General features: G+C 30.9%; 1 protein-coding gene across 1 annotated transcript; it reads left to right on the top strand.

Moving 5' to 3' along the window:
• Positions 1-8,283: 8,283 nt before the first annotated feature.
• LOC112779344 (protein NUCLEAR FUSION DEFECTIVE 4) lies at positions 8,284-10,487 on the top strand. Its single transcript, XM_025823590.3, has one exon. It carries the CDS (start codon positions 8,480-8,482, stop codon positions 10,244-10,246), a length of 1,767 nt encoding a protein of 588 aa, XP_025679375.1. The 5' UTR covers positions 8,284-8,479; the 3' UTR covers positions 10,247-10,487.
• Positions 10,488-27,307: the final 16,820 nt, after the last annotated feature.

Below are 27,307 nucleotides of genomic sequence, written 5' to 3'. Positions count from 1 at the left end.
GATTGGTTTGTCCGAAAGTGTAATGTGTACCTCAATAGCACATGCATCACCAGGGCACTAAAAGCTGCTAGGAAAATTGTAGAGGGTGATGAGATAGCCCAGTATGGTTTGGTGTGGGACTATGCAAACGAGTTACTTACTAGCAATCCAGGATCCAGAGTACAAGTTGGTGTGATCCCAATGCCTGAGAGTCCTCCAATATTTGATCGGTTCTATGTGTGTCTTGATGCTTGCAAGCGGGGGTTTAAGGCGGGTTGTAGGCCTCTAATTGGACTAGATGGCGCGTTTCTGAAGACACTACACGGAGGACAAATTCTTACTGCTTGCGGACAAGATTAACAATCACATCTTTGTGATTGCCTATGCAATTGTCAGTGTGAAAAACAAGGATAATTGGCAATGGTTTCTTGAACTGCTTCACAGTGATCTAGGTGACTACAGAGAGCACAAATGGTGCTTCATCTCACATATGCAGAAGGTAATGATTTCTGTAAGGACTAATTTGATTTACTGAATATTCTTTGAAGGACTAGTTTGATTTAATGAATTCAATGTTGAGGACTGAAATGATTTAATATCTTTTCGTGTTTGGTCTTTTGGTGCAGGGTTTAATCCCTGCTGTTCAAGAAGTTTTTCCAAGAGTTCACCACCGCTTCTGCGTGTGGCATTTGTGGCGCAATTTCTCGAAACAGTGGGGTAGTTGTGAGTTAAAAGACCTTGTGTGGGAATATGCAAGGTCAAGGACAACAGCTGAATTTGATAGAAACATGAAGAGAGTGAAGTTGATCAACGAGAAAGCTTGGCAGTATCTTGATAAATGGCCAAAAGAGGCATGGACGAAGGCGCATTTCAGTGAGGTTCCGAAAGTGGATAACATATGCAACAATGCCTGTGAGTCATTCAATGCAAAGATCAAACACGAAAGGAGTAAGCCTATCCTGACCCTGGCTGAGGAAGTTAGGAGAATCATCATGAAAAGTATGGTTGATAACAGAAAGAAGTTGCAGAACTACCAAGGAATTCTCCCTCCTGTTCAGCAAAGTAGGTTGGAAGCTATAACAGTGTTGTTCCGCCATTGGGCTCCTCAGTGGTCTGGTTATGAAAAAGAGGAGTTGTACGAAGTGCATGGCTGGCTGACGAATATGGTGGTTGACCTGGGCAAGCACACATGCACCTGCAGGTTTTGGCAACTTACAGGTAATAACTTTCTTCCCTTACTTAATTAACAATGTCTTCATTCATGATATTATATTTACTGTATCAATTTGTTTCGCTTGAAAGGAATGTCGTGTATGCATGCAATATCGGCAATACAAGATAAGAATGACAAGAGACCTGAAGAATATTGCCATGAGTGGTTAAAGATGGAAGCGTATAAGCGTACCTACTGTTTTAATGTCAATCCGGTTAAGGGGCAGGATCTATGGGAAAAAACGCCACATCCATCACCAGTCCCACCCCCAGTGAAGCCTAAACCTGGGAGGCCAACAAAGAAGCGAAGAAGGGACAAAGAAGAACAACCTAGTGGGTCAAAGACAAAAATGAAAAGAAAATACAACCCAATCCGGTGCATGTACTGCGGTGAGGTTGGACACAACAAAAGAGGGTGCGCAAAGAAAAAGGTTGTGGATGCTGAGGAACATGCCAAGCAGATGCAGCTACAATTGGCAGTTGTTACCTCTGCTCCACAAGGTGCTGAACCCGAAGTAAATGCTGCCCCTACTGATACTGATATTGGTATAGAAGCTGAGGCACCTATGCCTTCACTTCCATCACCCACTCAGGTTGACTCAGAGAGTGACAGCAGTGACTCGGAATGCATCCCACTAACCCAGGAGCCCCTAAAGGTAGTATTATCTATCATCACTCCTAAAAAAATTTGGATGTAGCCTAATCATGTAACAAACTCATTTGCTACTGAATCATACAGGATCAATTGATTGGTAGGCCACCTAAGTTGCAAGTGATCAAAAGAAAAACAAGGTTAATTTCCTCCCCTAAGCATATTGCAACTGGATCCGTGGCTGTTTCTGCTGAGACCATTAAAGGGAAAAGTTCTGGAACTGCTAAGCGGCTGGAAAAATTCATGACCTTTGTGCCTACTCCAGGCTTCAAGGCTCCAAGGAAGACTGATGACAAAGTTTGATTTGTTAGGAATGTCTAGTTGTTGACTCATTTTGTGTATGAAACAACATTCTCTTTGTTGCTTTTGTGTGTAGTAATTTAGTCTATGGACAATGTATTTGTCAGTTAAGAACCTTATGACTTTGTTATGCTATTTCTCTATTAAGACAATGTGACAATTAGCCGTCAATGACAAGTTACTATTAAGCTTACTTACTATCTTCATTTTGTTTATGCCTCAACATAATTCATGCAAACACAGAATTAGTTGCCAAACTTTATAAAATTATCCACATTTGACAGGGAATTGCTTCCAACTTCAAATAACTACTCCCATTCAAATCAACAATTTCAATACATCATTACATGTTCATAGAGGATAACTGGGTTCATTTAGAAGTACATAAGAAACAACAAAGTATCACAACTACTACAAACAGTAAAATCATTAGCAGTTTCAAAACTCTAACTTTAGCTTCCACAGTGCTCAACTTCCATGCCACCTTCACCCTCCATTCATCATACTCACCTTCAACCTCTATATCAGTTCCTGCATCTTTCTTTGTACCACACACACCCACTGCTTTAAATTCATCATCATCAACCCACTTAAAATAATTGTAGTAACTGTCCTTCTGCAATTTCAGATGGGAGTAAACAAAAAAATCAGAGAACACCCAACAGAGGATAAGAACATGAAAAAGCTTTAACTTCCTTTACCATCACTCACCCGGTACCTTGGACATGCATGGAACAATCTATTCGGATTCTCCGCTGTCCCATATTTCTTAATCACAGTCTTCAGCCCACAGAAACATGATCCATCATAAGCATTCACCCTCCTCCTTCGCATCGAAACACTGGATCCATGACTGTCGTGCGATGCATGTGACAAACCGCCACCACAACCACCATCTCCTCTCTCCATCCACGCAGCCAGCCAGGGATTACGCCTCCTACTTACCTCTACTGCCACCGAAAGTGATCACTTCGAAGTATTTATTGTTCGAATTAGGATTAGGGTTTATAAACTCGAAGGACTAATTTGATGGCTTAAACAAAACTTATCTTGTCAGCAACAATATCCTACACCCTGGCGTTGGCCAACTTGGTAGTTAACGGGCCACGTAAGCGGCTGTTTGCCATCTCATCAACCGAGAAGACGGAAGGACGAACGTGATCAACACGGGTATCTTTCGAAGACGTTTTTTATTAATTTTGACTTTCGAAGACGAAAATGGAAATCAAAGACACTTTCGGAGACGAAATTGACTATTAACTCACATTAAAGATAAAAACATTTTCAACCTATTATTTAAAAATTAAAATCGTACTTAATAGTTAAAATAATAAGAATCTATTCACGTGTGGGAGAAAAATGTATCAGTCGCAAATTAGATAGACACTAATTATTTTTTTTCTTAAAAAAATATTCGATAAAATAATACTGTGTTCACATTTATTAGTCAACTTCAGATATTCATAAATTTCTGCTCATGATGAGCTAAGTTTGAACAGACTATCAGGCAACATTAACCAATTCTTTTATATATATATATATATATATATATATATCAATTATCAGGGCAGGAGCAAGCATTATCTTTACAAAAATATTTGAGACAATAAAAATCAGTATAAAATAATTTAATATTTTCGATTTTTAATTATTACTAAAATAAATATATAATTTTAGATTAATAAGTATATAATTATAGATACTATTACATATATATAAAATTATAAATATTAAATTAAATAAGATAAATTTAGATATTCATCGGTGTGTTCTAGTAGGTCTTAGTATATTTAAACAGGATAAATATATTTAATCTTCCGTTTTACACAATAATTGAATTGCTAATGTTAATAAAGTGCATCGATGACACCATTCTTCTTACTAGACTATGTATTTACTAAAGAGTATTAATATTGCACATATAGGCAAGTCAAATTTCTAGAGGAGTGAGATCATACTATCAATCTTTAGAATTTTTTAATCAGCACCCTTTGCATTTGTTAATTAATTTCAACCGTGTCACTGTTCCCTCAAGTCTTAATTCTCGAGGCTACGTGTTAACATATTACGTTGCACAAGAGTTTAAAATAAAAAACAAAATTAAATTTATTATATATTTTAACCAAGTATGCTAGATATACACTAATAATATATATTAAAAATAAATTAAATTATATATATTTATACATAAATATATAATAACTAATTTAATAATTAATTTTTTTATACAAGTAATATTTTTATATTTTAATAATATTTTTTAATTATATATATTAAATATATACTAAAATCAATTTTTAATATAAAATATATATTAAAATAATTTAAATAACATATATATTTATATACTAATTTATTTTAATAGTTGATTTTAATATAGTGCTATAATTTTTATTTTTTTGGTTGCATATGAACTTTAAATAACTACTAAGTTCAATGCTCAAGTATCTAATCTGTAACCTACGTGTTAACCAGAAATCTTTACCACCCTTGCTCTATTCTTATCTCTCTCTGAAATTTATATCAATCATGTTCCTTTTTTAAATAATATGTATGCATCCATCTCAATTTCACTACGAAAATTTTTAAATAATTATAGTATGTTTCAATGAGAAAGGCAGGCAATTAATCTCATCATCCCCCCCAAAGGAAAGAAGTCAACAACCCTAATCTAAAATAAAAACACATAAAATACTGATCGCTAGCTATAGTCAACTCTGAAGTCACAATAATATGCCAATTTGTTATTATTAAATCGTTGTCACGGACCAATAATTTATAAATATAATATACCATTTTTCATAGTGTTACTTCGTTTAAAAAATTTGAAAGTTAGGTGTCAAATTAAATGTATTTTTCATTTTATTATATTGTCAAAGCATAATAATCATGTCAATTAATTAAATTAAAGTTTTCGCAAAATAGATTCCGTTATAAGTTAAATGTAACGTAATATATATCATTTTTCACCATTTTATACTTCTATATTATATATAATGATGCAATAAATTATAATTTAAATGACATAATTTCTCTATACTCACCTAAGAGGTCGCGAATTTGAGTCTTCCTATCTTTAGTAAAAAAAATTATATATAATGAAAATATTGAAAGCTCAGGGTTAATGTCCAAATTTTTTCTAAAATATTATTTATTATGTATAATTTATAAAAAATTGTTATTTTATGATTTCAATCCAATATCTTTTAATTAAAATATCAACTATTTATCATTCATCTAATTCAAATTTTATTGTTTTTATATATATTTAATAAATAAAAGAGTGAATCAATAAGTTGAACTATATCTAATTATCTATTGATACACTGGTTACTATAACGTCATCATTATATTGTGATCTGAGTTAATATTTTATCGATATTCTTGGCCCTATATATGGATATTATATGTGGGAAGAGAATGCTAATTATTGAGACATATAGAATAATCAATAGCGGATATCATATAGATGTCTAGAAAGAATATATAATTAATTCTAATAAATATATGAACAGTAATTATAAACAAATAACTAATTACCTAATTCAACAGAGATTAACTATTTTAGTAAGGGCTTTACAATGAAAAATCCTTCAATATTTAATGCCATTTCAACGTTTTAAGAATTATTTTATTTTTCCAAAATTAATGTAAAATATTATCAAATTATGGTAATTAACTAATTTTTTGTTTTGACTTTTGATACCATGATTGAATTAACGAAGACAAATTAAACGAAAAAGAAATAATATCTCAATCAAAATGATTTACAATCAAATCATACTAAAATATACTACCCGTACCCACCTTAATTTTTATTTAAGAAATACCTACAAAATTAGTACTTATGATTAATGATAATAAGTTATCAAATTTATTGATTAATTATATATTTTAATTATAGTTATTGTTCTAAGGATTAACTAAAACAATGATTGAGCCTAAATGTGAGGTTCGGGCTATTTCTGAGACAGCGTTCGATTTGTACAGGTATCGAGATACAGCGTGAGGAAGTGGGTTAGTACTTATAAAAGATTTCGATACTTAAATTAGCAAAGGTTTTAAGCAAGTTTTTAGTAGATCGACGAGGGATGTCAGGTATTTATAGTATAATAGATAATCATTTTTTAAAATAGTTTCACTTTTGTTAGTAAATAATCCATTTCTTTTATCTTAAAATTTGTTGAGATATATCTTTTAAATGAGGTAGAGATAATAAGAGAAATTTAGAGAAATAATTAAGTAAGATTGGACTTTTTTATTGCGTCCAACCTCTTAAAAATGTCAGATAAAAAAAAACTATCTTTATTAAATAAACTTTTTATCCTTATTGCTAGGGGTGTTCAAATCCAAACCGATCCAAATTAAACTGTTCATCCAATCCAATCCAAACCGAAAACCGATTAAAACCGCACTAATTCGGATTTGATTGGATTCTATTTTTTGCAAACCGCTGGATTGGATCGGATTTCGGATCTATTTTTCATAACCGATCCAATCCAATCCAAACCGCACAATGTGCTATAATATTATTATTTTATTATTATATTTACAATTATATTTATAACATGTTCAATTTTCTATACATTTTTCTATTATTCATGTATTATTATTATTATTTAATAAATATTTTATGATTAAAATATTATTTATTTATTTATTTTAATTAACCTATAATTTTATTTCTATTGTTATGTTATCGTTGGCTTTTTAAGATATGTTAAGACTTGTTATGTCATTGTTGATTATTTAAAATTTGATATTAAGACATGTTATATGTATTTAATTTTTTTATTTAAAAAACCGCAAATCCAAACCGCTTGTAATCGGATCGGATCGGATCGAATTTTCAAAAAAACTTAATCCAATCCAAACCGCACCGCACATAAATTAAGCGTTCGAATCGGATGACTTTTTCTCTTAAAACCGAACCAAACCGCACCACGAACACCTCTACTTGTTGCTCTATTTTTAGGTTAAGGTATGAACCGTTATTATTAATTAATTTCTTCTATATGTATATATGAGATTAATAGGCAAAAATTAATTACAGGCTAACATTCATAATACACCACGTCATCATGTGTAGTTTCGATTCGCTTAGCCCTATCCATTATAATGATGGTGATGATATAATCACAATGACGAATTGACGATATGATAAGCTAATCAAAATAATAATGGTCATATTTTGTTTAGGATAAATTATACTTATATCCTAAAAGCTTATCAAAGTTACACATTATTTCCTCTATTCGATCATCAGGATGCACTTATTTTCCTTTTTCTTTTATTAAATTGAATTTTTATTAAAGTTAGATGATAAAAAATCATTTTTAAATCCCACGATCTCATCACCATGCATATAAAACTCTCACATTATTAGTAAAAAAAAAAATTCTCAAATTATTTGGTAATAGAAATTAAATTTAATTTTGATATATTATTGTCAAAATAAAATTATTTTATTATATATTTAATTACATAATGATACATTAATAAAAATAATTATTTTTATATTAATCGTATAAATAATTTTTAAAAAAAATTATTATAATTATATGATGGTGTAAAATATTTTACGCATTAAAATTAAACTTATAAAAATTAGGTCAAATCAGTTTAAATTTTTTTTTATTTTGTATTGACTAATTATGATTGGAATAATTAGATAATATTATATATAATCAAAGTATAATTATAGATATTATGTACATAAAATTATAAATGATGTTTCTAATATTAGCATAAAACTCATAGAGATAAAAAAAGAAGAATTGCAAAATTTTTTACTCTTTTAACTGCAGTTCACTAGTATTTTTTTTTTTATTTTTTTAGAGAAAACGTCAATTCAAATTATTATTGAGAAACATCTAATTTTTAATAAAAAAATTTCTAAAATCAAATAATAACAAATATTTAAAATTATTTAAAGATTTATTTTAAAATTTTAAAATTCTTTTAAAAATTCATAATAAAACAAATTCAAAATGTAACAAAATAAAATTAGATTGGTTTCTTTTAGATGTTTTTATTTTATTTTAATTTTTATTGGAACTTTTTAAAATTAATTTTTAATTTAAAACATTTTAAAAACTCGTTCAAATTGACTGCACCTCCTGGAACTGGTTTTCTAAACTTGTGTAGTTTATCCTTTGAATAATAATAAAAATCAAACTTGATTCATGTTGAGTAAGTGTTTGTGTAGCATAACCCATCTTCTTAAAAACTCATGTTACCAAACCCACAGCTATATATTGACTTGAAGTCATGTGCTTATAAAGTTATAATAAACAGCAGACGCCAACTTCTTCATCAGTTGTTGAACTGGAAGACATGGCCACACTTCAAGGATGGGCAGACGTGAGGAGCTTCAGCCTCCAAGTCATCACCGGCCGCTGGTTCCTCGTGTTCGCTTCCTTCTTAATCATGGCAGCCGCCGGAGCCACCTACATGTTCGGCCTCTACTCCAGCGAAATCAAAAGCACCCTCGGCTACGACCAAACCACCCTCAATCTCCTCAGCTTCTTCAAGGACTTTGGCAGCAACGTCGGCGTCCTCTCCGGCCTCATCAACGAGCTAACCCCACCCTGGGTGGTTCTAGCCATCGGCGCAATCCTCAACCTCTTCGGCTACCTCATGATCTGGCTCTCCGTCACCAAAAGAATCGCCAGACCAGCGGTCTGGCAAATGTGCTTATACATTTGCATCGGCGCCAACTCTCAGTCATTCGCCAACACCGGCTCTCTTGTCACGTGCGTCAAGAACTTTCCAGAAAGCCGCGGCGTCGTTTTGGGGATCTTGAAAGGCTACGTTGGACTCAGCGGAGCCATCATAACTCAGTTATACTCTGCCATTTACTATGATGATACCAAGGCTTTGATTCTCTTCATTGGTTGGCTTCCCGCCGCAATCTCCCTCGTCTTCCTCCGAACCATTCGCTATATGAAGCCGGTTCGTCAGCCTAACGAGCTCAAAGTCTTCTTTAACTTTCTTTACATCTCTCTTGCACTCGCTGGCTTTCTTCTCGTCATGATCATTATCCAGAAGAGGGTTGACTTCACTCAGAGCGAGTTTGGTGTAACCGCTGCTATTGTTATTGTCTTGCTCTTCCTCCCTGTCGCCATTGTTGTCTTGGAGGAGATCAAGATCTGGGAGGCCAAGAAGCTTGCCTTGGTGGACCCTTCTCCGGTGAAGATCATCACCGAGGGTCAAAAAGTCAACGCAGAAGTCAAGAAAGAATCGGAAGTAGTAGCAGTAGAAGAAACAAGATGGTGGCAGAATGTTTTTAATCCACCGGAACGAGGTGAGGATTACACCATCCTGCAAGCACTCTTCAGCATTGACATGCTAATCCTGTTCATTGCCTGCATTTCTGGGATTGGGGGAACGTTGACCGCAATTGACAACCTTGGTCAAATAGGAACCGCTCTGAAATACCCAAAGAAAAGCATAAGCACTTTTGTGTCACTAGTGAGTATCTGGAACTACCTAGGACGTGTTTTCTCCGGGTTTGTTTCAGAGCATTTCTTGCAGAAATACAAATTCCCAAGACCTCTAATGTTGACCTTGACTCTGTTACTGTCTTGTGTTGGTCACCTTCTCATAGCTTTCGATGTACCGGATGGTCTTTACATAGCTTCCGTGATCATTGGTTTCAGCTTTGGTGCGCAATGGCCTTTACTTTTTGCCATAATCTCCGAGCTATTTGGTCTCAAATACTATGCAACTCTGTACAACTTTGGAAGTGTGGCGAGTCCACTTGGATTGTATGTTCTTAACGTCAGGATCACTGGTCATTTGTATGACAAAGAAGCCAGGAAACAATTGGCGGCGTTGGGGCTAAAGAGAAAAGCAGGGGACCAATTGACTTGTGTTGGTGTCAAGTGTTTTAGATTGTCCTTCATTATTATCACCGCTGCTACTTTCTTTGGTGCCATTGTTTCGCTCTTTTTGGTGGCCCGGACTAGGGAGTTTTACAAAGGGGATATTTACAAGAGATACCGGGAACCGGCCGCCGCCGAGACCCAATTGGTCGTCGTGGAGGAGAACGGTGGTGCCAAGACAGGGCATCAAGATGGTCATCATCATCAATCTAATTAGGTAGGTACTTTGGACAAACACAAAATGTCATCAATGTACATCAAAATTAACGTAATGGTATATTGATATGGTCAAACCAATTACCGGTGATATAGAAAGTACAATATTGTAACATTTTGAGTGTTATTTCTGCTATACATTTTCTTTCTTGCTTCCTTTAATTTAATTTTCCGTGTTGTATACTTTTCAGTTTTCATTTACTATGTTGAATTGAAAATGGAAATTTACACTTTCTCTCTCACATACACAAAGTGACGTGCCCTTCTTTCTAGCTAGTTCCTATCCATATCCTACTTTGAGCAATTAATAATGACAAAAAAAAAGAAGAAAATAATTGTCTTCTTACGGTAGTAATTGATATAGTTTAATGTGAGTTTTCTCGTTTTCTTATGGTTGGATAAGGCCTAGCAATAATTTTAGGGAAATGTTTGAATTGAAGACTATAATTACATCCTGCTATATATGTTTTCTTAAATATCATTAAAAAATAAAAAACAGTCTAGAGTTTTGACCAAACAAATTAAATATAAAAATATTATTTACACACTAAAATTAATTATTATGTATTTATATATAAATATATATATATAATTTAATTTATTTTAATATTTATTTTATATTGATGATAATTAATTTTAATATGTAACTAATATGATTAATTGAATAACGTTATTTTACCGTACCAAGAAAGTTCAATGTATATTCATCAATAGGATGTAGAAATATGCATGAATAACGAACGGTTTGTTTAGGTAGATAGGGAAAACATTAATTTTTTCATGAAAATGGCTTAGAGGAAGAAAGTATGGGAACGTGGATGATTTTGGAAAATAAGGAAAATATATACAACTAAAACCCATACATGGTTAATCCTCAGATGTATAGCATATGAAGAATAATTATAAAAGCATATGCATGAAATAAGTGAAACATACATGATACATGCATGAATAACATACCTAGTAGTATAAAAGGAAATTTAAAAATGCAACAAGGGTAGACCAAGTGTGGCAACAAGAGTAGGCCAAGTGTGCCGTTATCAATAGTGTTGTTTTCTTAATTAGGAAAAATGAAAGAAAATAATTCCCGAAGGGATTGTACGGAATCAAATAAAACAGATATGATTTTTTTTCATTATAAATAACCTACTTGACACATCTTAGGTGCTAAAATTAGAGAAATCCTTAAATGCTCTAACAACAAGCCAATTTATTTGCAGGTGGGTACTCACAATAAGATACAAAAATTTTTTCTTTTCTTTGGCCAAAGGCCAAGATATATATATATATATATATGAGTAAAGTATCGTTTTTGTCCTAAACGTTTGGGATAAATTTTATTTGTGTTCCTAACGTTTAAATCGTCCTATTTATATCCCTAACGTTTGTAAAAGTGATTCAATGTTATCCTGCCATCAATTACATATCATGAGCGCTTTAGTTTGAGTTTTAAAAATCTTTTCTTAAAGTTAGAATACAAATGTCTGGGATAGAATCGATAATCTACTCCGAAAAATAGCTCATCAAATGTTGAAACTAATTCCTACAACATTTACATAATTCACTTTTTTAGGGACATAATTGAATCTAAACATAAATAGTGGGTATAATATTAAAATCGACTTCATCCAAGTGAGACTTAATTGAGAATGATGAATACATCTCCAAGTGAGAATAATTGAAAAATATAATCTAATTTGTTAGTATAATTGATAATAGGATAACATTGAATCACTTTTATAAACGTTAAAGATACAAATAGGATGATTTAAACGTTAGAGATACAAATAGAACTTACTCTAAACGTTGGGGACAAAAACGATACTTTACTCTATATATATATATGTGACATATATTACTAAGTTTTGCTTCATTGTTTTTTAGTGTCACCGAACCATAAGGAAAGGAAATAAGAGAGAGTAAACCGTAAGAAGAACTATAGAACTTTCTATTTTCGGCGCTCAATTTTTTGAGATCCATAACTCCAATAAAAAATTTAATATAATAAAAGTGTTCGTATTTTTTTTCTACACATTGGCATTACTTTTGTCCGGTAGAAGATAACGGTGATGTAGCTACTCTTCCTCTTGAGTTCGGCCAATTAGACGATTTTTGACGTTTTCTTCTTCAACAGTTCGGTCATAAAGCTTCTCCAAAGTTTCTATTGTTTTGATTTCGTACGGAAGTAGGATTTTAGTAATTTGATAATAATTAAATGTGAATTTGATAAGTGAACGTTGGTTTGATTAATTATTGTTTGAGTTTGAATGAGTTTATGTTGAATTATTGTTGTTTGCTTGAGATTTTGATTCAGTTACGTATGAAAAAGCTATCTAGGGTGTTTTTGATTATTTTGGGAGTAAAAATAGATTTTCAAAGGCTTTAAAAATTATATTAGCCAACTTTGAATTATTAAATAAATGATTATGTTTTGAGTTTTATCGAGAAAAGTATTATGTTTGAATTTGATTTATCAAGTAAAAGAGTTTAACGAAAGAGAAATAGATTTGAATTGTTTTTAAAGAGAGATTTTAATATTTGAAAAATACCTGAGTAGTACGCAAGGGTTGTGATTTAGTCCCACTTGCTCTGGGTATGAAATGAGAAATGAGAATTATGAAAACTAAGTTTAATTTTAGAATTTTAAATGATTATAAAAGAATTGATATGATAATGAATTTTTAAATGAGAAATATGGGCAGTAATAAGGATTGAGGTTTGTCCTACTTGCTCTCGATCAATGTTTGAGATTTGATAATAATGATGATTGATTATTAATTGAATGAATGTAAGTTTGAGAAAACTGGATAGTAGTAAGAATTATGGTTCGTCTCGCTTGCTTCAGGTCAGTGTTTGTGATGCTTGGGTAGTAGCAGCACTAGTGAATTATTTCACTTGCTCCAAGTTGAGCTTTTAAATACCCGTCTGGGTAGTAGCAAGGGAATTGTAACTCAAACCCACTTATTCCGCAATGGGTGTTTCAGTCCACAGTTAGCTACCAGGATATGTTGGGTTGGCTATATAAATGACAGATGATATCATCAGTCGTAGGACAGACATGCATCATACTTGTTTGCGTATATTTATTTGTAATTGTATTTTCTATGATTGTGTGTGCTTGTGATTGAATTCTATGTTCTGTAATTATTGAGTTGGATTGTACTTTTTTTATTGTTGTTATTGATTGAAAATTTAATGAGACGAACTTAACTTCTAACTCCAATCCTACTAAAAACTTCCCAATTCTTACCCCTATTTCTACCCCTTTCAGCTACAGGTGCAAAGGTTTAGTGCGGAGCTATAGGAGTATAGAAGATTATGTTTACGAGTTAAGTTCTTAGATTTTATTTTCCCCTCGTCGTTTATTATTTTAGTTTTTAGAGGGGTGGGACTTGTATTATGAGGAACTTTGAATGAGTTTATGTATATAAAACTATGTGAATATATATATATATATACTTTTATGATTAAGTGATTTAAAATAAAGTCTCTTTTCGTTTTCTTAATCAAAGTTTTGGTTAAGTAACGTTCGAATTTTTAGTACAATCATAAAGTGCTAAAAGTTTGGGTATTACAGTTGTGTTGCGAATACCTCTGATAATGAAGATATTTTGTACACCTAAAATGCAATTGATCATGAAAACAATAAATTACTTGCTGATATTTGGCTATTAGATTGTACAGCAGTATATTAGACTATGTTACGTGTACATTAAAATCAGCTATTAAAGTCAGTCACAAGTATAAAATACATGTTAGAATACAAATACACATTGAAAATAAATAAACCATGTATGTATTTATACACAAATACATTAGTGACTAATTTTAATGGCTAATTTTAATATACAAATAACATTTTTGCAATATATTATATGACTGCACATTATGAGAGTTTAGCACTTGTGAACCTGGCCTATTTTAAAAAATAAAAATACTATTTGTACATTAAAATTAGTCACTAAAATTAGCCATTAATATATTTATATATAAATACATGTGTGATTTAATTTATTTTCAATGTGTATTTGTATTTTAATATATATTTTATACTGATGGCTGATTTTAGTGACTAATTTTAGTGTACACATAGTATAACTTTCTAAAAATATATACTCATCATGCGATATGATGATGCCTTAGAAATTAAGAAAATTAATAATCAAGAAAGTAATGAATAACTAGCATATTTAGGTAGAAAATATCATTTTTATGTGCATTAAAATTTACTCTTTGCCAATAAAAAAAATCATGCACACTTAAGGTTGTTTTACAGAACTAAAAAGGTTCAATGTATATACTACATCAATATCATAAAGAAATATGCATGAATAACCAATGTGTTTAGGTATATAAGGAAAAAATTAATTTTTTTCATGAAAATGGCTTATAGAAAGAAAGTATGGAGACATGGATAATTTTAAAAAATAAGAAAAATATATACAACTAAAACCCAGACACGGTTAATCCTTAGATGTAGGATATGAAGAATAATTAATTAATTATGAAAGCACATGCATGAATAAGATACCTAGTGGTATAAAAAGAAATTAAAAAATACAAGAAGGGTAGACCAAGTGTGCCATTATCTATAGCCAATGAATTATAGTTTAAATGACATAATTTTTTCATACTCAATTAAGAGATTGTGGGTTCGAGTCTCCTATCTTTAATTAAAAAAAAAGTGTGCTATTATCAATAGTGTTATTTTCTAATTAGGAAATGTTGTCCAGATTTCATGTTTAGCAAACAATGAAATTAAATAAAACATAAATTATTATTCAAATCTAATATCTGACGGTAAAATTTACTCCTCTTACAAGTATTAGTTTTATATATGTGCATTAAAATTCATTCTTTCTCAATGAAAAGAAAATCATAAAATACGCAAAATCATAAGAATGGAAATGAAAATAAGTTGATTTAATTACGCATTCAAAATACACTTTGCAGAATTCTAGAGTAGTGCATGGACTCGTAGAGATCCTTCACCAAAATTCAAAAAATTTAACAACAAATAGCAAATACAAATTAATAAAAACTAAATCTTTATATCCAAGTTATAATCCTAACCAAATTCAACTAAGTATTTTAAATTTATGTGCGCACGTTTATTGCTGTTGCTTCTTCTTCTTCCTCCCTGATGCTGCGTCTTTTTCTTTTTCTTTTTCTTTTTCGTTATCTTTCTCTTTTGTTATCGTTATTACTAACATTTTGCTAACATCTTTACTGATTCTGATTTTCTCTGGTACCATTATTAAATAATTTCGGTACATTTCTTAGTTTATTTGAGATTCATTTGAATCTAGAAATGAATTCGATGTGTTTTTGTTGATAATTGAGTTTTTTTACTCTTTGTTCAAATCTGAACTAATTTCGACTCATTTATGAATTAACTGAGGTTCATTTGATGCTGCTGTTAAGTATTGACCACTTTTTTTTATTACTTTAAACATTTCGGTTCATTTCTTAATTTAATTTAGGTTCATTTAGTTTCGTCTCGCTTAAATTTGCTAAACTTGTTCATGTGTGGTTGTTTAGTTAGTTTTTGTTCAAATTTGAACTAATTTCGGGTCATTTGTTAATTAACTGAGGTTCACTTGTTGCTGCTATTAAGTATTGACCAAATTTTTTATTCCTTAAGAAATTTCGGTTCATTTCTTAGTTTAATTTAGGTTCACTTGGTTTCGTTTCACTTGAATTTGCTGAACTTGTTCATGTGTAGTTGTTTAGTTAGTTTTTGTTCAAATCTAAACTAATTTCAGTTCATTTGTGAATTAACTGAGATTCACTTGATGCTGTTGTTAAGTATTAACCAAATTTTTAGGGTAAAAAACCCAAATGAGCCAAGGAGAGCTCATTTTTACTCAAATCCGCCAAAACAAATTTTGATACATCAATCCACCAGAACACATTTTTATATAATTCGAATCAATAGGATTCGAATTAGCTTTGCACATAATTCGAATTGAATCAATTCGAATTATGACCAAATATTCTTTCCACGTAGTTCGAATCAATTAGATTCGAATTAAGCATGCAAGGTTCGAATTATATCAATTCGAATTACATAAAGCACGTGGTTTAGGGGAGTTCGAATCGAGTTGATTCGAATTACTTTCATATTGCAATTCAAAATAATTCGAAATGTATCAAAGTCTTTAAAAAATATTTTTATAAAAAAATTTTAAAAATATAAATTAAAAAAAATAAGTATTTTTTATTAAAAAATTTAAAATGCAGAATGTAATTACTAAAACATAGTTACGTAAGTCATTATTATTATTTTATATAATAATATAAATATTAAATATGTTAATATTAAAAAATAAATGATTTTTAAAAAATAGATATAGTGGCAATTATATAAAATCTAATTTAAAAGATACAAAGACTCGAGAGTATAATATTAAATTGGTTTAGGGCCCGTTTGGAAAACTCTAGAAGTAGCTTTTTTTAACTTTTGACTTATGAAAAGTAGTAGTATTAATGTTGGGTGCAATTTTCAAAACCAAATTGCAACTTTCTAAGAAGCTATTTTGGAGCTTATAGAGAAGTTAAAAAAAATGACTTCTCTCATAATACTTCTACTTTTCATTACATTTCTTTAAAATAAGCACTTTTAGAGTTAAAAATCCAAACACAAAATAACTTATTTATAAGTTACTTTTAACAGAGTCATTTATTGTTTAAGTTATTTTATCAAAAAGAACTTAATTAAGTTAGTTACCCAAACTGGGCCTTAGTAAAAAATATTAGTAAGCTAAATAATTAAGACATAAATTTATTACATAATAAAAATAGGTGAATTCTACTCTACCATTTCTAAAATAAAGGGTAAATTACCCCTTGTGACATATACCGTGATTATTCATAAATTATTCTTCTACCAGAGTTCCAAGATTTACATTATCTTCTCTTTTTTTTCAATTGATGCGATGTTTCTCTTGAAACTTGATAGTAGTGTCATTTTCATAATCTGCACCAAATACACCTCTTCTTCTCCAATTTTAAAACCATAATTCCTCTCAAATCCAATCACCATTTCCAATAAATTAGGTTAGAATTTTGAATTTGTTCGTATGCTTTCAATCTCCCATTTCAACGAGCACATCTATTAATTTTTCAGCTCTCTTCTTCTTAAGATTTTCTTCCTAGTATTTTTCTTAAAATTCAGTCAGATCAACAATGATATTCCTCTTCAGATAACCAACCCTCGTACCCTTTTATAACTATATAACAAAAACAAACCAAAATATTAGTTAATCATAAAAACAATGAGTCAATAATTATCATCTTAGGATTTTTATTATCTGAATAATAATTGAAAAATAATTTAAGAGCAATTAAAGATAAAAAAATAAAATAAAGTACCTTGGTGTCTCTTTTCACACACCAATTACTATCATTTTTAACTAATATATCACAAATTTCTATCAGTTTTTGAGCTCTCTCGTTTTTAGGATTTTCTAGCGACCGTATTAGAGATATCAATTAAATTTGACGATCTCATTCGAACTTTAAAACTCTGGTTGAAAGATAATTTATCAATAATCACTGTATATGCCACAAAGGATAATTACTTTGAATTACAATATGAAAGTAATTCGAATCAACTCGACTCGAACTCCCCTAAGCCACGTGCTCTATGTAATTCGAATTGATATAATTCGAACCTTGCATGCCTAATTCGAATCTAATTGATTCGAACTACGTGGGAAGAGTATTTGGTCATAATTCGAATTGAATCAATTCGAATTATGTGCAAAGCTAATTCGAATCCTATTGATTCAAATTATATAAAAATGTATTCTGGTGGATTGATGTATTAAAATTTGTTTTGGCGGATTTAGGTAAAAATGAGCTCCCCTTGGCTCATTTGGATTTTTTACCCAAATTTTTATTCCTTAAAAAATTTTGGTTCATTTCTTAGTTTAATTTATGATTATTTGGTTTCGTTTTACTTGAATTTTGCTGAACTTATTCATGTGTAGTTGTTTAATTAGTTTTTTTTTTCAATTTGAACTAATTTCGGTTTATTTATGAATTAACGGAGGTTCACTTGATGTTACTGTTAAGTATTGACCTAATTTTTTATTCCTTAAAAAATTTCGGTTCATTTTTTAGTTTAATTTAGGTCATTTGATTTCGTTTCACTTAAATTTATCCTCCTCATCTTCCGTTTTGCCTTTTTATTCTTTTTCATTTTTTTCTTCAACTTTTGCTTCTTATTTCATTTTCTCAAAATTCTTCTTGATTTACTCTCTTAAGAGGAATAAAACCAAGAAGAAGGAACATGAAAAAGAAGGAGGAGGAACATGAAAAAGAAGGAAGAGGAATACGAAAAAAGAGGAGGAGAAACGTGAAGAAGTAGAAGGAGGAGGAAGAGAAAAAAAAAGCATAAATGTTTACATAGTTGGAGCGTATATTCACGCTCTACTAATGAAACAGATTTTTGTTGAGTTTAGATCAATTTAGTTGGATTTAATTATCAAAAAAATTTAAATGTGTAGCAACTCTCGTTAATAAAATAACATGAAAAGACCTAAACTTTGCAAAAAAAAAATTGACTAAGAAAAGAATGGAAAAAAACTTATATAAATGTACTCAAGACAAACTTAGAAACTTATTAGGATAAAAGTGTGGGAATATTTTTTTAATATAATTTTTAACTCTTTTATCCTCTATGAAACTTATATTTTATAAACAAGAGGAGCGCTAAGGGTCAGTAAGTTTTGTGATTTGTAATCAAGGTTGTCAAACTCGTGAGTCTAGATAAACTCATGGAGCTGACCTAGACTCGACTCGTAAATTCGTACGAGTTTACCTGTTATATATTTTGTATAAAAAATATATATATCATGTATAATATATATATATATATATTTCCTCAAATATAGACATTCAAACTTAATAATTTTAACATTAAAACACATAATAAATTAACATAATACTACAATTACAATAAGTACTTTAGATCACATACATATTCAAATCCTTCACAAGTATGTATCTAGTTCAACATAAAACACACAATCACACAATCAAAACTTCATATAACACAACCAAAAAACAAAAGAAGAAAACAAAGCAACAATTAAATGTTCTAATAAATTCTAAAACTAAAATCCTCCAATGTCTTCATCTTCCATGGCATCAACATCATCATCTTCACCATCTTCATCAGAAACATCATTTCTTTCAGGTTCAGGTTCGACACGGCCAACAAAATCATCATCATTCACATATTCATCTTTATCCTCCATTAAATTTTGTTGTGGATCCCCAATGAACTCATTCTCACCTTCCTCACCCATGTTGAATTCATTACTATTCATATTTGGAATAGCAAATTCATTACTATTTGGATCATCATTAGTATTGTCATTAGTTGGCAAGTGTGGATGCTCAACATTTTCAGCGAGATTCTCATTAACATCTTCAGTTATCCACTCATCATTAGAATACACTGCATTAAATTCAAGTTTTGGAGTCTTTTTAATTTGCTTACCCTTTAACTTCAAATTATACATCACATACACTAAATCATTCATTTTCTTTTGATGCAACCGATTTCTTCTCTTTGTATGAACCTAAAAATATATAGTACCAATAGTTAATAAATATACAAAAATTAAAATTAAAATAAATAAAGAATAGTTATAGGAATCACCATTTCAAATGCGCTTCAATTACGCTCACAACCAGATGAACTACAAGTTAAGCTTAGAACTCGGATAACAAATTTCTTTAGTTCTGCACAATTATCGCCATAAAAGTCCCACCACTCAGCAGGTAGCATGATCTTCCTACTACTCTTTGCAGTTTCATTGCCAAAGAGGCCTCTAACATAATAAAAGTTATGAAGTTGTAGACCAATCTTTTTCCTTTCTTCCTGGTTAATTAGGAACCAGTTTTTTCAAACAACTATATAGACCAATCTTAATGTCAGCATCATCAACCATAAAATTAGGTTCATAGTGATAATGAGGATTAAGATAATACGCAACAACATGCAATGGCCTATGCAGTTGGCTTTTTCACCTTCCATCAATAATTTTCCATATAAGTTCATAACTAAAAATAACAATGCAAATGAATAAAAATAAAAAAAATCAAATAAAAATCTGAATATAATAAAAAAACATGGTAACATTATACATTGATAATCAAATATTAAAGTTTTCAATTAGTCAAGTTTACCTCTTTTTAACACAACCGAAGTTAATTTTAATTGTTTCTTTGGCTTTTTTCATGCCTTCAAAGATAAAATCCATGACTGATTTTTCATATGAATCTACCAAGTGAAGGAGTGTAATGAGAGGAGTAGCATCCTTAAAACATATGACAATATTCTTCCATAGCCTACTATCCAAGGCCATGTTTTGGACTGTTATTCCTTCAGGCGTTGATGCAACCTTAGTTGTCTTCCAAGCATCAGAAGTAAACATAGTCATCAATACTCCTTTATTATCATGAAGACAAGTGAGAGTCAAATAGGCAGTGGCGAATCTTGTGGCACCTGGCCGAATCAAGTTCTTTTTCTTTGTAAAATTTCTTAACATGCTAATGAGCATACTCCTGGAGTAGATAAAAGTGGTGATTTTTCTTTCCTTTTTTATGGTTGTTTTATGCACCTTTAACTTCTTTTCAAAATCTTCCAATATCAAATCAATGCAGTGTGCAACACATGGTGTCCAGTACAAATTTTTTCTTGTCTCCATTAATTTTTTTCAACAGCCTTATAATTAGCAGCATTGTTAGTAACAATTTGGACTACAATCTCTTCGCCAACAAATTCTACAGCATCTTTTAGCATTTTGATAACTTTATCCGTTGTTTTTGATATGTTAGAAGTGTCCAATGAATAAAGAAAAACTGTTCTTTTAGGGTTGTTTACCAAGAAATTACAAATACTACGCCTTTTTTTATCTGTCCATCCATCTGACATGATTGAACAACCAATTCTTTTCCACTTTGCCTTAAACTCGGTAAGCATTTCATCAACATTGGTCACTGCTATCTTTAATTGAGTTTCTCTATAACTCATGCTTCTTTAGCCTCCAGACAGACTTTCAACATCACAGCCTTAACTTCTTCAGGTACTAAAGCACAAGACTCTGAATCCTCTTTAGTACCGGTAAGATGATGCTTGAACCTATAAATTCCTCTACTTATAGTCTTTGAGCAATGATTATACTTCACTTTTTTACCATTGCCTTGAACATCAATCCCATGTTTCCATCCTATATCACTTGTATTTTCAGTTGTACTTTTTCTCCTAGAAATAGTAGGTGTATGTGGTGGTGAAATTAGAACTAGCACAACTTAACCGACAAGTGCACCAGGTCATCCAAGTAATACCTCAAGTGAATGAAGGTCGATCCCACGAGAATTGTCGGACTGAACAAGCAATGATTGTCCAGTTGAACTTAGTCAGACAAATAAAAAAAAAGGGTTTTGTAGGTTGAAATTGCATAGAACAATAAATAAGCAAATAAAGAATGAAATTAAGAGTTTGGTGTAAAAAATGGTGAGAAAATAGTTAAAGTTTCAGAGATGTTTACTTTTTCCGGATCAAAACGTCTTACCAACTATTTTAACAATGAATGATTCATTCTATGGCAAACCATAAATGATTAAACCCTAATCTCTTAGTGATTTAATCTCCTCTAATCCTCATCAAACACCACTCTCGTGGTCACTCAATTCTAATTAGAGGGTTAAGTTCAGAAAGCTAGTTTAGCGCCACAAAAATCCTAATTACCCAAAGCTAACAGGATTTTATGTCACATATCCCAATTAGTTCATGTAATTAGCAATTTAGGATGAGTGTTTTCAAGCTGTAGTTCAAGTGAGATAACTCTCTCGAAAATCACAAGAACTCATGTAGAAAAGGGTCATACTCTCGTTCCACCCAGTTCATAAGATTAAGAACAAAAACAATACTTTAGAATTGAATCAAACATATATCAAAATAGAAGAATAATAGTTCTAATCCATAGAAATAAATAGAGCTCCTAACCTTAACCAGGAGGTTTAGTTGCTCATAACGTACAGAAAAAATAGAGTTTTGAAAGTGCGGAAGGAAGAAGATTATGTTCGAACCTTAATCTTTTCCTTTAAATACTAACCTAAATAATAAATGCTAGACCTCAAAAGATATTTTTTATAATTAAAAATTACATTAAGAAAATAAAATAAGACTACTAGGTGCTAAATGCACTTGGAGACCCAAAGAGGTGTGAAATGGGCTGCTGCTGGCGTTCAACTTCAAAAATGGGCGTTGAACGCCAAGAAGGGAAGCGTGTGTCTCTGGCTTGTGCCCTCCTGCTGGCGCCAAACACCAGGTGGGCGTTCAGCGCCCAGGGAGGGTGCTGCCAGCATTTTCCTTTCTTGCTTCAGGCTTTTTCAAACTGCTCCGAATTTCACCTAAAAATCATAAAAACATAGAAAAAACTCAAAGTAGCATCCAAAGGTGATTTTTGCACAAAAATCAAGTAAAATTAAATAAAATCTAACTCAAAATAATATAAAAATAACTAGAAAAATGGTATAAGATGGTCACGCATCAGTAGGTTTAGGAATACTAGGAAGCGAAGACCTTGTCCTTGAACCAATATTCTCAAACATTTTGTATTTTTGTCCCTAAATCAACAAACCAAATAATTAATTTAGCAAAGTTATCCACTTATCTTTATCCATCTCTAAATAATAATTAGAAATTATTTTAGAGTTATCCACTAAAATACAGAGTTTCAGATTCAGTTACAAATTTATCAAAGTTGATAAATAACAAATTCAAATTTCAGATTTCAATTGCCAAGTTAACCACAATCAAAGTTGATAAATTCATAACTAACACTTACAAGTAACAATATTTCAGAGTAAACTAACACTAACATTACAAGAAGCAATAATTAAGAATAGACTAAACTAACACTAACATTTTAGAATTTTAGTATTTCACATATTCAGATTCATTAACAAAAAAACAACTAACTAAGTAACTAGTTAGAAGTCCAGAACCAATCAACCTATTGTCTATTGATATCAATAGTTTAGAACAAATAATTAAACCACACATTTTAGTTTTTTTGATACATTACTAACTTATTAAAGCATCAGTTTAATTTTTTTCATCAAATATCATTAACCGATTATGTGTATGGCTTTTTAATCCATATTTCATCATTCATCGCACCAGAATTAAACTAAAAAAATTTAAAAAGTTAATATCAAAAGTTCAAAACCAAAATGGCAAAATTCATACCAAAATTATTGATATTTAAATTTGTTTAAAAAAATTACTTTGGAGAAGGAAGCTTAGGCAAAACCGAAAAAGAAGAGAGGCAGCTAGCTCAGGAAACCGGATCGGTGATTGAAACCCCTTGCCGAAGCGAAGCAAAAGTAGATCGGCAGTGCAAAAGAAAGAAATGCAGAACAGGAGCGACAAACGCTGATTAAAGGCGAGGAATAGCGTCCCGTGAATCGTCGAGTTCTTCGGCATGGGTGGTGGGCTGGTGGCGGCGATGTACCACGAGGAACCTTTAGTCTTCAACTTAACCGAGGAAGTGAGAAGTGGACATGAACGGTGGTGGGTGGTGGGCTGGTGGCGGCGATGTACCACGAGGAAAACTGTTAGGCGAGGCGAGGGATCCGTCCGACCTCCGGCGTGGCGGCGCAGACAACGGTGGATAGCGGCGAACGACGGGCTTGGAGAAGAAAGCGAGAGCTTGTAGAAGACTGAAGAGAGTGAGTGTCATTTGGAATTAGGGTTAGTGGTTAGTTGAGTATGAGTTTCTTCCTTTTTTTTAGCCCAAAACGACGCCGTTTTTGCGAAAATGGCCACCCAAATCAAACTCGTTGACTCGCCCTCAAACTCGCGAGTTTGACCGATTCTGCCTGAGTCTACCCGAGTCTACCCAAAAATGAGTTTGTATCCGAGTTAACTCGATTCCACTATCTAAACTCGTAAACTCGTAAACTCGTACGAGTTTATGAGTTAACTCGCGAGTATGACAACAATGTTTGTAACCATCAATTATCTATCATTGGTGTTTTTAATGGTGTGAGATTTCATCTAATGGTGTGGAATTACTCGCTTTTCTTTTACTGATTTCATCTAAAAGTGCTGGTCCCCTAAACTTTCTCTATAAATAATTATAGACAATCTGATCCTTTCTTGACATGTGTGTTTAGCAATTACCTAAGCTGATAATTATTGACACCAAAATTGTTTATCCTTTCTATCTTCGATAAAAAAATTTGACATTTTTTTAGGCATCATCTCGACAAAATCTCTTCAACAACATTTCATAACTATTAAAAGGATCACCATGTCGACCATGTACTGAAGAATGAAAGGAAACAATTCTCAAAGAAATTGTAAGAACAAATATTACATATGCTCATAGAGGTGGGGAATGGGAGATGAATTCAGTTTTGGGAGGATGTCTGAATTCATGGAGGTTCTTTAAAAGATATCTTTCCAAGATTCTTCTCAGTTTCAAACCAAACAATATCAGTAATAGGGAATTGTGGGTTTTGGGATGAGTTAGCTTGGATATGAAACTTCCAGTGAAGGAGAGAACTATTCTAATGAGAGTTGAATCTAGTGAACGAGCTTCACCAAACTTTGAGGTTAGTCAAACTTGCATATGGAAGAGAGGATAGAGTTATTTGAAAAAATGATAAACAAGGAATTTTCTCTACTAACTCATTTGTGCAGGTGGAAATGGTCTCGGAGGATATATCAAGCTATAACTTTACTAGGATTATTTGGAAAGGTCTTGTCCCACCTAGAGTGGAGTTGTTTGTTTGGTTTGTCCTGACTGACAGGGTCAATATGAAGGAGAGACTGAGTCGATTATGGGTCATTACCAAGAAGATGTTTTATGTGTTTTATGTAACAATGGTGTTGAATGTAGCCACCACTTATTTTTTAGCTGTAGTTTTTCTTGGCAGGTATGGTGTACTTTGTTGTCATATGTTGGTTTGCAATGGATTTGTCCGGGTACAGTAAAGGAGCACTTCCAAAATTGGACTGAGATCTCAAATAGAAAAGAGGAGTGCAAGAGATGGATGGTGAGTTTTTGTGCGATCATTTGGAACATATGGTTAAAACGAAACTGGAGGATTTTTTAGAATAAAAGAAAAGGGGTTGAGGAGATTATCAACATGTCATTTCTGAGTTATAAGGAGTGGTTAGATCCAGACCTCTTATATTATTGATGGCAATATCAAAAATGACAAAGAGACATATATGTCTGTTTTATTTGTTTTGCTTAATTTTCATTAATTTATTTGTTTTTTCTGTATTATTGTCCTCTATACTTTACTTGTTGCGTTAAACTTCTTTTTCAAAAAATAAATTACTTACTTAGTAGTTAGCACATATTCAGTGCTAAAATAAAAAAAAACTATTAAATGCTCTAATAACAAACCAATCCATTTACTATAAAGTGAATGCTCACATACATATTTATATAATATATAAAATATATATTTTTTGTATCATTAAAAAAAAATCTACAAATATATTATTTTTCTTTTTTCAGTATTTTTTCACTCTTTGAATCCGTATCCAGAACATTTCTATTGCTATAAACCATTGCCAAATCATTCTATATGAAAATCTTTATTCTTTTGTATGAAGAAGAATCTTCTTATAAAATAAATTTTATGGTGTCTTTTATTTTAATATCTATATTACTTAATTTATTTTTTAAAATAAAAAATTATTATTATTTATTTTTTGAAAATAAATTAAACATAATATTAAAAACACTATCACATTTACGATAATAAAAATATAGAATCTTATTTATTTTACTAGAATTTATGTCATATCCGAGATAAATTATTTGTCAAGCTGTAATAATTTACTTAAAATTTAAAAAAACAAAAATAAATTTAATACCTAATCAATCATCATCTGAAATTGGGTTCAAGATAACTCAATCCTTTGAGTTCTTGAATGTACTCTAAAATTTTAGTTCATAACCATAATAACTAAGAGATATAATGATCATATATTATAATAATATATGTGCGATTTTTTTTATATTTTTTATTTTTTTATTACTGGTACTAAAAATAATTAATAAAAAGATATGTTTAAAATTTTAAAATTTGTAAAAAAAATACAAACCTAATTTATTTAAAATATTTATATAAAAATATTTTTATATAAATATAATAATATAGAATTTAATTTTGATATACTAACAATATAAACTATTTTATATAATTGTACAATTATATTTATTTTTTTATAATTATTCACATAGTCAAAGTAAAGTAAAAAGTACTTATTTTTATCGATGTATCATTACGTAATTAGATATACAGATAAAATTATTTTACATTAAGATTATATTAAAAATAAATTTATAATCAAAATATATCAACAATATTCTATTAAACTGTTTAATAATATACCTAACCATCTAATATTTTTTTTTTTAAAATTTTCACATAAAAACATCAAAATAATTATTTTTATCTAACACGTTAGTTTATACATAATTCGAAGGCACACCCTCGGGTTGAGGTTGAAGATGTCGGTCGACAAGTTGGGGGACATACACAAAGATGCTTGCTTCCACAGGCTGGACGAAAAAGACAAAGATTATATATTATTTATGCATACTAATGCTGATTTAATTTCATCACAATCATATATGAAAATTATCTCCACACACTCTCCCTTTCTTTTATCCCGCTGCTTACTCTTGCATCTTATTACAATATCCATGTTATTGAAATTTTTTTATGGATATGAATCTTAATACTTAAGCATATCTGCTTCATATTTATGTTCACGATAGTGACGTTTTCTCTTGATGCTCAATTTTCTTTTTACAATAACTTGTTAATCATAAATTTGAACTTCACAGAGGAGGAAAACTGAAAAAGTTCATCCCGTGAGAATGTTATGACATCATTTTTACGAAGGACGTTACAACGACATAATTATTTAACATTATTATTATTTATTAGCGCATTCAATCAGTAGTAAATTAAAAATATTATTTATATATTAAAATTAATCAATAAA

Source organism: Arachis hypogaea, chromosome 19, assembly GCF_003086295.3.
Source record: "Arachis hypogaea cultivar Tifrunner chromosome 19, arahy.Tifrunner.gnm2.J5K5, whole genome shotgun sequence".
NCBI classification, from domain to species: Eukaryota; Viridiplantae; Streptophyta; class Magnoliopsida; order Fabales; family Fabaceae; genus Arachis; species Arachis hypogaea.
This window is presented reverse-complemented; position numbering and strand designations above follow the sequence as displayed.